We start from the raw sequence: 14,014 nt of genomic DNA on the forward strand, positions 1-14,014 counted from the left end.
GTTACAGAAAACGGGTTTGTAGGAAAAACACCCTTGACGTTTTTAAGGAGGAGGAGGAGGAGGAGGATGGTAACCCCTCCGAGCGGGAGCTCCGTCCCCTGGCCCTCGGGGTCTGCGGGCTCTGCCAGGGGCCGGCATGGAGCTCCCGGGTAACTCTGCCCGGAGGCGGCCGCGGGCGGGACCGTGGGCAGCACCGACCGCTCCGCCGCCCCGCCGCGCCGCTGCAGGCAGCCGGGGGCGGCCCCGCCAGGCCCCGCCCGCCGCGCACCTGCCGCGGGCCGGCCCCCGGCGCGGGACGGAGGGCGGGGACGGCGGCCCCGGTGCCCGGCGAGTGCCGGGAGCCCGCCGGTGCCGCAGGAGGAGCAGGAAGCGCCCGGGCACATCCAGCCTCGCTATCACATGACTCAGCAGCCGCCGCCGGGCTGAGTTCACCCGGCGCCGCGCCGGGAGGGGGGAACCTGCCGCTGCCATGAGCCCGCGGCCCCGCCGCTGCCCCTGAGCCCGCCGCTCCCCTCCCGCCGCCCGGCGCCCCCATTGCGGAAGCGCGGCCGGGGGCTGCGAAGCCGCCGCCGCCGCCGCAGCGCTGTCCTCCGGCGCTGCCGCCGCCCGCGGGGTGACTATGCTTACGCGGGTGAAGTCCGCCGTGGCCAATTTCATGGGCGGCATCATGGCTGGCAGCGCGGGCGCCGACCACGGCAGCGGCGCGGACTTGCCCCTCCGTTTCCCCTACGGGAGACCCGAGTTCCTGGGACTGTCCACGGACGAGGTGGAGTGCTCCGCCGACCACATCGCCCGCCCCATCCTCATCCTTAGCAAGGAGACCCGGCGCCTGCCGTGGACCACGGGCTACGCAGAGTGAGTACGGACCCCGGCGGCGGGGAGCGCGGCCGGGCCGCGCCGGGCCGACCCCGCTGCTGGGCGCAGCGGGAGGCGGCGATACCGGCTGACCCCTCCCGGCGCGGCGGGTGCCGGCGTTGCCGGAGGCGGCGGGGCCGCCGTCCCGGGCCTGCGCCGCGCCGTGGAGGGGGGGGACACGGCACAGGACGCGAGATCCGCGGCCCGGCCGTGGCTGTGCACCTGGATAGCTGGCTGCTGGGAGGCCTCGGGCGCAGGCGGGCCGCTGCCCCGCTGAGTCCCCGCGAAGGGCGGCGAAGGGGGCTGCGGGGGCCGAGGCTGGAGTCCCCGCCGGTGAGCGGCTGCCTCCGCCCGCGGCTCGGGAAGGCAGAGGGCCCCTGAGAGCAGACCTGGTCTGGTTCGTGAGCGTGCAACGAGCGCTGTGCAGCTGAAACGCGCGGGGCTGGGGCTCCTTCCCGCGGCCCGGCAGCCGCCAGCCCGCTGGCTGGGCGCGCAGCCCCCGGGGGCTTTCCAGAGACGCGTGAGGAAGGTGAGCTCCCAACTGGGAGGAAGACCCGCTGGCCAGCCGCGGAGCTGGGCTTTCCCAGCAGTTCGCTGCCCGGGCTCGTGTGGTGGCGTTTGCTTTAGACGTTGCCCGGCCGGGACCTGGTGGTCGTCTTGAGCCCAGTGAAACCGAACGATGGGACGCAGCCCCTTGAATGCCAGCCAGGCACAGGGCAGCGTCCCTCCGGGTGCAGATCTGCGTCCCGCTGGCCGTTGGAGCAGCTGCAGAGGCAGCCCGCGTCCTTGGACTTGACTGCGGTATCGGCGCACACCGCTGGTTGCTTTGATGGGAGCGGGACTCTGTCTCTGGTTTGGCTCTGCTGCCGTCTCGAAGCCTGGAAGGTGCCCGGCCATCCATGGTGCTCCAACTCGGATGGCAGAAGTTCCGCTGAAGGAGCTCTTCCAAGCTACGAGCTGTTTCGCCGTGGAGCGCTGTCTCTTCGGGCGTGCGTGAATTCCCAACGAAGCTACTGCGAAAGCCACAGCGAGGGCTTCACAAGGAGCAATCGCTGCCTTTATTTAAGGGGTTGTTGCATCATTGGCGACACTGAAATGGGAAGAGATATTTAACGGATTTTAAATTGTTCTCTTCAGATTATTAAAGAGCTGAATAGACTACCGAGCAAATTCCCCAGGAACTAGAAGTTTAAATGTTTAAAAGTAAGCTCTAAGTGTTCTGCTACTATAATATTCCCTTCAAAAGCGGTGCTTTACTAAAGCGAGTGAGTGCTGCTGTTTTTAGCTTAGGTGAGGTGCTGTGGCTTTCAGCAAGTAACTGTAATTGCAAGTTGGTGACAAAGTGGCTCCCAGGTATGCGCATCCACTGCTGCCCGCAAGCTTTAAAGTGACAGCCCAGGCAGACCCTGTAGGTGAAACCTTCTATGAGGGGAGTGCTTGGAGATACAGTAAATGGCTCTGGTAATCCTGAAAGAAGAACATGCTGGGATAGTTGTTTTCATATACTTGTTATTATTTTGAGCTTTGAGCAGTTATAAAAGTCACCGGCTTTCTCGGTTCCTATTGTTATCTGTGTGAAAAGAGGTCGGGCTTCTGCTTTATCTCTGTTTTTTTTTTTCCTTTTGTCTCATCCCCTTCCAGTGCAATTACTGGTTCCAGTGCTGGTGGAGCAGAGCTCAGTGAAAGGTGTTCCTTCTTAGAGAGAGAGTTAGGGGACTTGTTAGCAGGCTCTTCCTAGAAACATCCATATGATCTTCCAGCATGGGGTTTGGTTGGAACCGGAAGATGTCAAAATGCCCTGCTGCGCAGAGGCTTGGAGGAGAGCAGGACAAAATTGCGTTGTCCTCCAAAGCCACAGCGGTGCAACAGCCATTAGAGAATAAAGAAAAAGAAGGTAATAAGGATGAATTTGGTTTTGCCAAATAGGACTCTTTCTTTTTTTTTTTTTTTTTTCCTACTCCTACTGAGCTATTACCAGGCTTTCTGAAAATAATTGCAAGATTTCCTTGAAGGTAGAAGTTAAAAATACCTGTTTTCCTTTTGGAATGCATTTGAGTTACATGGAGAAAAGAAATGGAAAAATACCAGGAAAGTCAAATTGCTATTACATGTGGTTCTGAAGTTTGTTTACTTGGAGGAAGCCGGGGATGAAGGACTTTTATGCCATTATTTAGCATTGTGTTAGCGTCTATATTAAGGAAACTATCAGGCCAGTGTTTGCCTTTTGTTACAGTACAGGTGAGCAGTTTCAAGAAATGTTAGGAGGAAGTTTGGTGTCCTCACAAGGAGCTTGTGACATAGTACCAAGGTCAACCATTTAACTTGCATTTTCCTGGTTTGGTTTGGCGTGGAGGAATCGGAATATTCTTGACGTACCCACAGTGCTGCTGAACTGTTTGCTTCCCCGCAGTTCCACCTTGCCGCAAATCAGCAAAAGTAATTCCAGTGTTTTGTTGGTGAGGATACCTTTGGGCACTGAGACTTTTATTCCTTGAAGTTAAGGAGAGGTTTATTGTAGATGTAGAAAGGCAGGGATCTGGCCCAGGAGGTGTAAGGAGAGAGTGTGTGCCACCTTTATTGTGCCTGCCCTGATGTCATGGACTGCCGCACGGTGAGGTTGAGGTCTGTGCATTTGCGCTCCATACCCAGCACCAGCATCTGTCTCACTGTCTTTAGGAGGAAGTTTTGGCTCTGAGAACAGATCACCTGGACTCTTTGGCTCAGGGAAGCGTTTGCAATGTTCCTGTTCTTCAGCTCTAAGACATGTCAGTTTACAGGTGATACTGGAGCTCCTTGACATCATCATGTCAGTGTTTCATCCAAGCTGGAGAAGTCATTTCAGGGTGAGACCTGGTTCTCCTGCAGTTCCAAAGAAGTCTGAGTCCACAAAATATGTAGTTTTTTCAGGGACTTCCTCTTGTTCCTTTGATTCTTGGGGATAGGGATTTCTTACTAAGTTAGGCAGTGATGAAGAAGCCTACCCTGTAGACTGTTTCTTCTCCTTAGTGTCTGTGGTATATGCTTGTTCATCTGACTTGGTCCCTTGAAATAAGCACTTCTCCTCTTCCCCATTTTCTTGCTTCTCTTGTACTGAACTTTTTTGTAATGGATATTTTTGCAACATTGCTCATCCATGTCATATATTTTAACTTATTTTTAAAATTATCTACTTATCTCTGTGGTATTATGCAGTGAAATGTAAATTAGCCTTTATTTTTTATTATTAGCTTCCCCTCTTTTAACAGTGATCATTATGCAAAGCATGTAGGCAGGCAAATGAGATCTTCAAAAACATACTTGGTGCTGGGATAAAACATCATTGCTTCCTGAAATTTCAGTGGGAATCCCATGGGGACTCAGCTTTCCTTATGGAATCATAGAATCATTAAGGTTGGAGAAGACCTCTAAGATCATCAAGTCCAACCGTCAGCCCAACACTAGTTGGTGAACAGTCTGAAAATTGTATTCTGAAATGACTGTCCTGCTGTCTCTCCCTTGTATGGCAGACCTGAGACCTTGCATGTCAGTTCACCTCATGCTACAGGATGGCAAGAGGCTGGGCAAAGAGTTACTCTTATAGCACAGACACTGTTCCAGTGGTCATAAAACTCCATAGAAGCAGAATGAAAATTGTATCCGACATCCAGTAAGTTTTTTAATTGTCTTTAAAGGTATCGTTTTATTTAGAAATAAACTTTTCATTTTTAATCAAGGGCATCCTTAACGCAGTTTTACCGCATGTGGCTAGCTGACGTGCATCAGGAACGACCCAGGGAGAGGGTAGTTTGTTGGCAAGCATTCCTTTAAATCTGCCTTTAATCCAGAGGGGTAAGGGGATTTGCTGCTCTCTGGAAAGTTAAGTCATTTATTTGGGTAAAGGGGGTGAGGGGGATCCTGCCTGACACTGTATTTGCTCGTTGCCCTCCCTCCTGTCCGCTGGCAGCTGTGCTCCTGAGGCCACAGAGCTCTTCCAGACCTTTCCCTGTCTGAGCTGCGAGCTGGTTTCTGAGCTTCTGCTTGGATTGCCCTGTTACTGGGAGGGAAATTTCTTCTGTGGTCCCTTTCTGTGCTGTTTTCAGTGTGTTATGACCTCTTCCCTGCAGAGCTTCTGCTAAGCATTAAACTCTGAAAAAAGCTGGCGAAGTAGAGGCAGTAGCATAGATGGAGTATATAACGTGAAGTGACTCGGATGGTATTCAGCTGCAGCCAGTCTCTGCCCAGAACATTATTTTTCACCTTTCAGCTTTTGCTTTATGTTGTTTCACCCGTGAAGGTAGAGGCTGAACAGGGTGGAGCAGAGCCTTCCTCTCTTGGTTGAATTCCCCGGACTACATATGGCATGACTAAATAGATGCTAAATTTGCAAATGGCAAAGGACTAGCCTGCTGCTCGTGCTGGTGAACTTGCAGGGGAACTGCAATTGAGGAGCGTTTCGCGGTAGAAAAACAAGGCTAGCCATTTTCCATCTATTTTGAATATATATTCCTGGTAGTCCAGAATTCAGTACTGTAATTGCTTTTCTAAATTGTGTGAATCCTGGGGAGGGGACCATAGCTAGCTGCTTCTGTGCTGCGTGCTTTCCTCTCTTTACTCTTACCTTTCTGCCATCTCTTTGGAGAATATCAAAAGGTACTATTAAATACACTTAAGGGAAATGCGGAAATTCTCAATTTTATGTTGCCTGTGACCTTAAGCAAAGGGCAGTTTTCCCTGCCTTTTTTTATAAATTTATAAAAAATTTCTAAGTGACACTTCAGATACTCTTGCAGTTCCAAGTTATAGCAGGTAGCCAGAAGCTCGACTGTTGCGGGATGTGTGTTTCTTGCCTGATGAAGACAATTTATTATCCTAGTGGTGCCTTTCATTTGGTGACACGCGAAGTCCAGGCTCTTTCCCCATAATGTTACAGTTCAGAGATACCGTGGTTTCTCTGCTCTGCAGGCCTGCAGTAGCAGTTACATTTTCTCTGTGGTGTGGTGACTACTGACCCATAATGGATGCAGAGTTGTAGGTGAAGTACCATGGCTGTGTCCTTCTGCAGCATTATTACAGTGGTATGTTGTTACGGCGAGAACAAGGTCAAAATGGAAAGGAAAGGTGGGGAGGGAAGTTTATGGATTATGTTTTTTCTACTCTAAGTAGTAGTTGTTTTGTAAGGCTGATGGTGTTGTGTCATATTGTCTCATGCTGTGTTACTTACCTTGTAGGAAATGAATATACATGAGAATTGACTGGAGGTTTTTATTAGTTTCCAGCCTTTCTCAGTGATGGTAAATTTTAGGTGGGCATGATCTATGTAACTCTCAAAATCAACAAATGTTAAGATAACACAGAAGTATTTTTCCACCCGGAGTACCTTTCATGTTCTGTCTAGACCAAACTATGTATACAAACGTTAAGTGTTGTAATAACAAACTGAAGCAGGTGAAAATTTACCACATCTATGAGATGAGGCAAACCAAAGCACAGAAACTGAGTTGGACAGTGTGTTGATGTCGGAGGATAGTGTAGGGCTTGCAATCACTGATCGCTGATTCTAATCCCCATTGCCTCCTATTAACAGAAGATAACACGGCAGTCATGCTCCTGTGAATTGAAAGTTACGTGCTGGTTTCTGGGAGCGAGTCTTTCTGCCCGTCAGCTGGGAGCATGACTCATACCCCGTCGGTAAACACATTTCTTGTATGTGTTCTGTTTGGTACAAATTTCAGGAGGATGGTATGCTTGGGAAAAGGCACACTTTTTTTTATCTTGTTCTGTTTGGCTGTCTTCTCAGGTTAAACACACAGAAATAATTAATTACTTTCCTTTTTAAACTTTTCAAAAATTTGTTTACATTTCTTTGTCAGGATAGAATTATGTTCCTTTATTCTTTCTGTAGTTCAGAACATAAGACTGAGTAGGAACTGATGAATGAGGTAAAAATTCAAATCCCAAATGTGTACCTAAAGACGACTAAACATTCTTCCTGTGTATGAATTATTCTTCTATGCATAATGTAATGTTAACTTTAATATACATAGCCAGACTCTTGTTTAAGCCTGGGCTCATATAAAACAGCCTACAGAAACCTTATGATGGCTTTAAGAGCTTCAGAAATCCCTTTCTTTGTATAAGAGTTTCTAATATTTATGTAATGCCTCTAATCTGCCAGGTGTCTTGCAAATAATAGTTTCGGAGTAACCTTGGAGAAAAACGTACGTGTGTAAATGTTCTGGTTCCTCAGGTGAAGAAACTGAGGCAGTAAGGATAAGCTTTGGCAATCCGTTTGATACAAATGTGGAGAATGAATTCTGAGTTTAAGGTTCTGTGCTTGTTTTTCCTGCTGCTGTGTGCTTGGCTTTGCCCACGTGGTCTCTGATTTCTTAGAACTAGTGGGGGTTAAAGGAGAAAAAGGTGGTGGTGGTGGGGAGGTAAGTCATATGCTCTGGTATTTTTAATGTAGTCTAAGTTGCGCACACATGATTCCTAATGAGGCAAGTACGAAATTCATCCCTCTAAGCTGTCTTGTAGGATTAGTCCCCCAGGGGCTTAAGGCTAGTGCCATCTCATGTGTTTCTGAAAATCTTGCTTGAGCGTGGTCCTGGCTTCTGAAAACGGAGGGTGACGGTGTCCACCCAGGCAGCCTGCCTTTGGCCCCTGGCCGCAGCTGGCAGATGTTACCTACAAATGCTCCAGCTTTGTTTGTTTGTCTTGGATACAGCTTCATTGCTTGGGAAAGGTGTAAGATGTCTTTGAGTGGATTTGGGCAGAGCAGCCACAGTAACTTTGCTGTGGCAGGGGGGTGGAGTAGGAGTAGGTGCTGAGTGTGTGCTGGAGCAGCATTTATCGTGGGAGACACGGGCTCCTGGGTCATGCCTACTCTGGATCTTTATCCCCTCTCTTCTGGATTCCTGTTCTGATTGAACTTGCTGCTCTAAAATGGAGGAGATCCTACTGGACAGCAGCAGCTTCGTAGTAATTATGCATTTTGTTGTCTCTTAACTGTCGAACGATTTTTCTTCTTCCTCCCCATTAAACAGGAGGAGGAAGGTGACTTGTGAGACTTGGTTCCCATTTGGCCAGTTATATTTACCTGGTAGGCTGTATGTTTGGGATGGACAGCTACGATACACAGTGCTATTCAGAGCGGTTTCCCTGCTCACAGGTTAGGTAGGGTAAGAGGCGTCACAGTTTCAAGTGCTCAGGGTGCAAAACAGCACAGCCGGTGAGAGAAATCCCAGTTTGTGTTGAGCCCCTCCACCCCCTGCCAAATCCAACAGACTTGGGATGGGAGTTTTGTTGCATGGTAGCTACAGAGGCTCAAGCACGTAGGAGGTGGCCAGCAGGTCCATTGCAGCCATTTGGCCGGCTTCACCACCAGCACCTCCTGCCCAGCTCCCCCATCCAGCAGCATGCTTACTGTCTAATAGACGCTGCCAGCTGTGCTTGTGGCTGTGAGTGGCGGGGTGCTAAATGGTTGATGCTGCGTGAGCTGTTCAACAGGTGAAGCTCATAAAATGCTGGAGGCAGGTGTGGTTCCTCTTCCCAATACCGTACGTAGGGCAAATGTTTGTCTGCAGAGTTTAGTGTTCTCTAAATAAATATTATGCACAGTATTTCTTCAGCAGGAAGCCGTGCTGGGGTAAAGCTAGTCTAAGGGATGTCTCTCGTTCTAGATCACAGTATGGTTTAATTGCTGGAGCCTGGGAGGGGGAGGGAGAAGATAACCCCAAGCTGAGGCAGCCAACATTGGCAAGTGTGGAGGTTGGAGGAAGGCTCTGAGCAGGAGGGGGTGTGGGCAACGCATATTTGGGTATCACCAAAATATGGGTCCTGTGACTCAGCACTCATGGTGATTAAAAAAAAAAAAAAAACAACTTGTAGAAAAGAGGTTATCGGTGTGCTGTGGTGGGCAGGCCTTTCTGGCATGAAGCAGAGTGGCAAATCTGGAGCTTCGCTCCTTGTTTGATATCTGTATTCAACATGGTGAGGCTTAACGGGAAGAGAGTCTGCTTGGGGAGTCCAGGGCTTCTGAGGTGCAGCACTGTCTCCTCAGAGACCATCTGGCTTGACAGAACTGAAAATGTAGATGTTTTTTTAGAAATGAAAGAATTATAGTGGTAAGCTGTCAGTCCTGTTCACTGAGGTGATTATCATCTGTGTTTAGCTTCAATTCGTTTCCTTTTCTTTCTTTTCTTTCATACAAAGGGATGCATGAACACTTGAATCTTGGGTGGCCCTGGTCTTGATGGCCAGGGCAATGCTTCTCCTAAATGGTCCCCATCCGATGGGAGTCGTAGGGGTCTGGTCTCCCCAGGAGGAGAGAGCAGTGTTACGTTGTCCTCTCTCTGCTCTGATGTGGGGAGATCTCTTTTATCAGTTTCACTTGTCATAGTGCCAGGTTGCTTTCAACTCTCCTGGGCATCTCCTCTGCTGGAGGAGGAACGGTGTCAGATCCTGTAGGCTCTGCAAATTTGCTTCTTGTGAAAGTCGGTCCCGGATCCTGGTGGTGACTGTGGCTGAAAGTTGAATAACCCATTTCCAATCTCTTTTGTCCCCCTCTTTCTTCTTTTTGAAGTGCTACCATAAGTGTAGTCAGTCTTGATTGATTTGGTTTGGTGCTGTTCAGGCAATACTGTGGTTTGGGGTGGTCTTCTTTGCCTGACTTCAGGGAGAATGGGTGGGGAAAACAGTGGGAAGCCATGTACTGTCGCATGCGTGCTTTCCGTGGTGGTTTTCTGCTACAAGAAGAGAAGAAACAGATTGAGATTTGATTGTATCTTTTGCTACTTCTATTTTGCACCATGAACAATTGGGGTTTTTTTAAGGGGAAGATGACACACCAGTATGTGTGTGAGTTGGAGTGAAAGAAGAGCATGTGCTGTTTAAGTGTTAGCTTGCGGTGGTTTTGTGGGTCACACTCTGATGTCCTGTGCAACTGCTTCAAAAATCCTGTGGCGAAGTGTCCTTGAACTGGTGTTAGAGGTCTGTGAGATTGTCTAGGGATCGTTTCATAGGCATTGCTCTGCTTGCAAAGTCTTCCCAGTTAATTTCTCCTTTTATAAGATCTGCTGGTCCTGTAGCTAAATGCCCATTATGCTGTTCTATCTGTGTGTCTGACCCGTTGCTTAAAGGTACCAACAGAAGTGACATTCTTCCTCCCTTCTGCTCCCCCTGTGAGCCCTTCTGAATTTTCCTGATTTGTTCCTTTGTCCTTTATGACCTGTTATGATAATTTCTACTCTCCAAACTCCCTGCAGAGAGGCAACAGAGATCCAGCTCCAGCCAAGATCCGCAGTGGATCTTTTTTATTTTTTTTTTGGCCAACATTGATTCATTCAGGCCAAGTATGATTTGTCTATCTTTAGGCATGTGTTAGAGACCTCCTCAGAAACAGATGATGCGTAGTGCGTGTTTATAATGTTGTAAAATACCTGTCAGCCAGAGGTCCAACGATCTGGTCCTTGGTGGAGTCTCATGCTGGAGGTGGGACAGAGGGCAGATCTCCAGTGCTGATGACTTGGACAGTGGTCCATTTTGTGAAGTCTTGCCAAAAAGAACCCAAAAATCAAAACCAGAACCCCAAAAGTTACCCTGCTGTTCTTCAGAGATCTCTGTATTCTTCTGATGTAGCAGATCATATGGAGAGATGCACTGCAGGCTGGCATGCTTCATTTCTTGAAACAGGAGCTTCAGCCTATGACCCTGCCGTAAGACACTTGATACCTGTTCCCTGGGGTGAAACAGAATTCTTTCCATGACAAGCTACCTGGGCAAGGGTTTTGTCTTTTTGTTCAGGTGTGATGTTTAAAGACGCAGCTCTTTGAAGGTAGGCATTGCTGCTTTGATTTCAGATGGCTTTTGTTAGATTCTGAAACACTTTGAGTGAAAGGGAGGTCAGCGCTGGAAAAATGTGTTGCCCAAAGTGCTACTTTTTAAAATTTTTTCTTAAATTACTTTTTTTTTTCTTTTCCCCTTCTTTCTTGAGGGAAGTTGCTTTTTATCATTGGTTGTGGACATTTTTCGATCCATAATCCATGCTGCCCACTTATGAGGAGGAGAAAGTGAGAAGCTGTGAGTCTTAACGGTAGGCAGCAAACCTTCTCTTATCTTCTGGTTGGGAAGAGCACTCCTGAAATTGCTTCAGGATCAAGCATTGTAGCTGAGAGCGGAGTCCCCTCCAGCAGGTCGGGGTTGCATTGGATGATGCATTTTGAAGGCGAGAGCCACTGTATAAAACCTACCCTGTCCCTGCCTTGCTGACGGGGCTCATGGAGCAGCTGAGCAGCTCTGATTGTACCCAGGACCACAGAGTGTTGGCACCTCTGTCGGTTTTGGTGGCCATATGGGGACCTTAGTGCCGCTTCCAATGGCCCATCCCATCCCTCTGCCATTAATTCCTCTGGCTCCATGTCTGTGCAAGTGCCTTGGCAGGCAGAGTGCAGGTCTTGGTTTTTTTGTTTATTTGTTCAGCAGTGTGTGGTGCTTTGCAGAAGCCTGTGCAGTAAAACTAGGTTCCTTAAATTGCTGGTTATGAGTGCTTTTTAAAACAGTGTTTTGGAGACAAGTGCTTTTTCTTCTGAATTTGTTTTAAGGGTCTTTGTTTCATGAGCGAATGCTAAATTTTGGAGTAGAAATTAGATCTAAAATCCAGTTTGAACTAGTTTTTGTTTCTCTTTGCTGAACTTGTAGGTATCTTGACTAAAAGAGTCAATGAAAAGTATTTTTTTCCCCATTTCTTTGCAAGGACTTGATCTTAGTTCAAGCTCACAGTGTTTTTGCTTTAGAAATTTTAAGAGCCACACAGTGAAACCTGCATTGTATGTGTGGTGCTGCTGGGAATGGAGTATGCCTTTAGATTCAGATATTTGGTTAGGCATTTAGAAATGGAAGTTAGTGATCATAAAGCTAACTCCAATGGGTATTGTTGCTTATATCCTCACATAGATCATAAAGTTTTGTGGGCTGTTGGTCTGAAACAAACAATTTCCATTTTGCAGAATATAGATAAAATTTTTCCTCCCATCTTCTTGCCCTTCGCACAAAAAAATATTTCTTTTAGCCATTTTCATGTGTCATTTGAAGGTAAGAACTTAAACTCGTCACTTCTGCTGATAGTGACCTAGAGCATGAATTGGCAAGGCGTTAAAAATGATGCCAATCTCTTTTAAAACTTAAAGGTACATCATCATCAGACTTGGGGGATGATACCCTTTCCCTTACATTTTCGCCTGTCTCATTATCACATCTCCAGTCCTGCGCTCTCAGTTCAGTCCCTTGTTCTTCTCAAACTCAAAGATCAGTGTCTCTGCATCCCTTGCAAAATGTAGATGCCAAAGTCTTCAGGCTGGGACTCCCTCCGGCATACTTTGGAATGTCATTTTAAGGTCTCTCTGTCCCTCTCCGGCAGGACAAAGCTGGGAATTACAGCCCAGCAAGTTCCTTCGGCAACCTCTCCAGAGTAATCCCTGAAATTCCTAGGTCTGTGGATGGTAATTCTGTTAGCCATTCAGCAAGCTGAGACTGGAAGAATGCAGCTGGAGTGTGGGAATGTGGGAAATTGCCCATCTCTGCCTTTAATCCTGCTTTTAGGGGGGAAAAAAGTTATAGGCTAATGTGATTAGCTGTAATCCCATTCTTGCTTGGTTTTAGAAAAGTGTCTGATTCCTAAATCTCATGCTACTTCTGTGAAGTGCTTTCATAGAGGGCACAGGGAATTATTTTGGTACTCGGCTCATTTGTCTTTGAAGAAAACGCTGGTAGCAAGAGGGAAAGAACTCTCGTAGCCAGTAGTGAGCTTCTAGTTTGTGTTGCACTGCATAATTTAGAAATCTGAAACCAAGACCATGTAAATGGAAACACAAAATGAGCATAATCCCTTTGGGTATCTAGGTATATGTGTAAACACAGGCAAGGAACAACTTACGCAAACACTGCAAATTGCTCTTCAGGGCTTTGTAGGCCCAAAGGTTTACGCTGGGATCTTGTTATTTGCTGACACGCTGCTGCTGCAGCTGGTGGTGTGGTTGGCTCAACGCGGACCGGGGACAGGGCTGCCTCTCATAAAAGCCGCAACTTCTACCTGAAGTGAATGATCTGGGGACTTTTTTCCCCATTGAGGCTTTTAGTGTGAAGGGAACGAAACCACTAGCTTGTGCGGAAGCGCTCGTGCGAAGTGTTGGAGATGATGGTGGCTGCTGGAGGGGGGTAGAGGCAGGAGCCGCCATGGCAGGCATGAAACGCGCCACGGCCTGGTCCTGCGTGTGAGCACAAACCTCACGCCACGCTGGGGACAAAGGCTGTTGTCGTCTCGTGTGAAAGGCAAAGTGCAGCCTGAGGTGAATGAAGGTCTCTCGGTGCCGTCGTTTGCTCATAGCTGGTTAGCTGTATTCAGAGTTACGGTGCTCCCCGTGGCCCCTGTTCGGGGAGGAGGAAGCCTTGCCCTCACAGGCTCGGCCTCTCTGGCCTTCCCAGGTGAAAGGAGGGAGAGGGCAGAAAAATACCTGCTTCGTATCTCATTTGTTTGCTGGAGAAATTGGAAATAAGTGTGGCTGGTCTTGGAGTCAAATGCTGCCTCAGCCCTCTGGAGTGAATGGCCCTGGAGAGGGATGAGGTCTGGTGACTGACCTTGTTGTTTTTTGGTTCGAGCAGCAAATTTGAGATACCGCAATTTAGAGAAACTGGGTGAATTGAGGCTTTCCCTTGTCTTCCCATCAGGTTTCCCTTCCTTTTATGCCCTTGCTTGCCTGGTGGCATCTGGAGGGGCAGGGAGGTCCTGGTGGCAGCTGCCCCAGCATCCCGGGAAGGGAGGGAGCCTGCGGCCGCCTGGCCAGAGCTGCCGCACAGGTTTCGGTTCAGTTCCCTGATGGATGGCAAGGTGGGAGCAAATTCACTGAGAAGGAGTGATACTTGCTTTTGTCTTCTGTGTTGGGTTGGCCTCAGGTATCAGTCCTGTCACAGTAGTTCAAATGCTTGGGTGGGGCAGGAGAGAAGATGCTGTAGCAAGAAGATGCTGCAATACTGATCTTATGAACTGATGAGGTTAGCCAAGCCATTGTTTTGAGAGGTCGTGTGGGACTGCCTTGTTTACAAATAAAAACTATCACTTAGTTTAATTACGGTGTAAGGCATGCTGCTTCTCGCGCTTGTTTACAGGCTTGGTGTTTTGGTTTGTGGT

The 14,014-nt window shown here is 48.5% G+C and overlaps 1 protein-coding gene across 1 annotated transcript in view; it reads left to right on the forward strand.

Annotated features, from left to right (window-relative positions):
* The first annotated feature begins 286 nt into the window (after positions 1-286).
* The window catches only part of PPM1H (protein phosphatase, Mg2+/Mn2+ dependent 1H), a 147,183-nt gene continuing 133,455 nt past the window's right edge, over positions 287-14,014 (forward strand). The window contains exon 1 of the mRNA XM_075428235.1: positions 287-855. Within this exon, the coding sequence (XP_075284350.1) occupies positions 620-855 (236 nt within the window). The 5' untranslated portion in view covers positions 287-619. The remainder of the gene's footprint in view (positions 856-14,014) is intronic.

Source organism: Opisthocomus hoazin, chromosome 8 (assembly GCF_030867145.1).
Source record: "Opisthocomus hoazin isolate bOpiHoa1 chromosome 8, bOpiHoa1.hap1, whole genome shotgun sequence".
NCBI lineage: Eukaryota > Metazoa > Chordata > Aves > Opisthocomiformes > Opisthocomidae > Opisthocomus > Opisthocomus hoazin.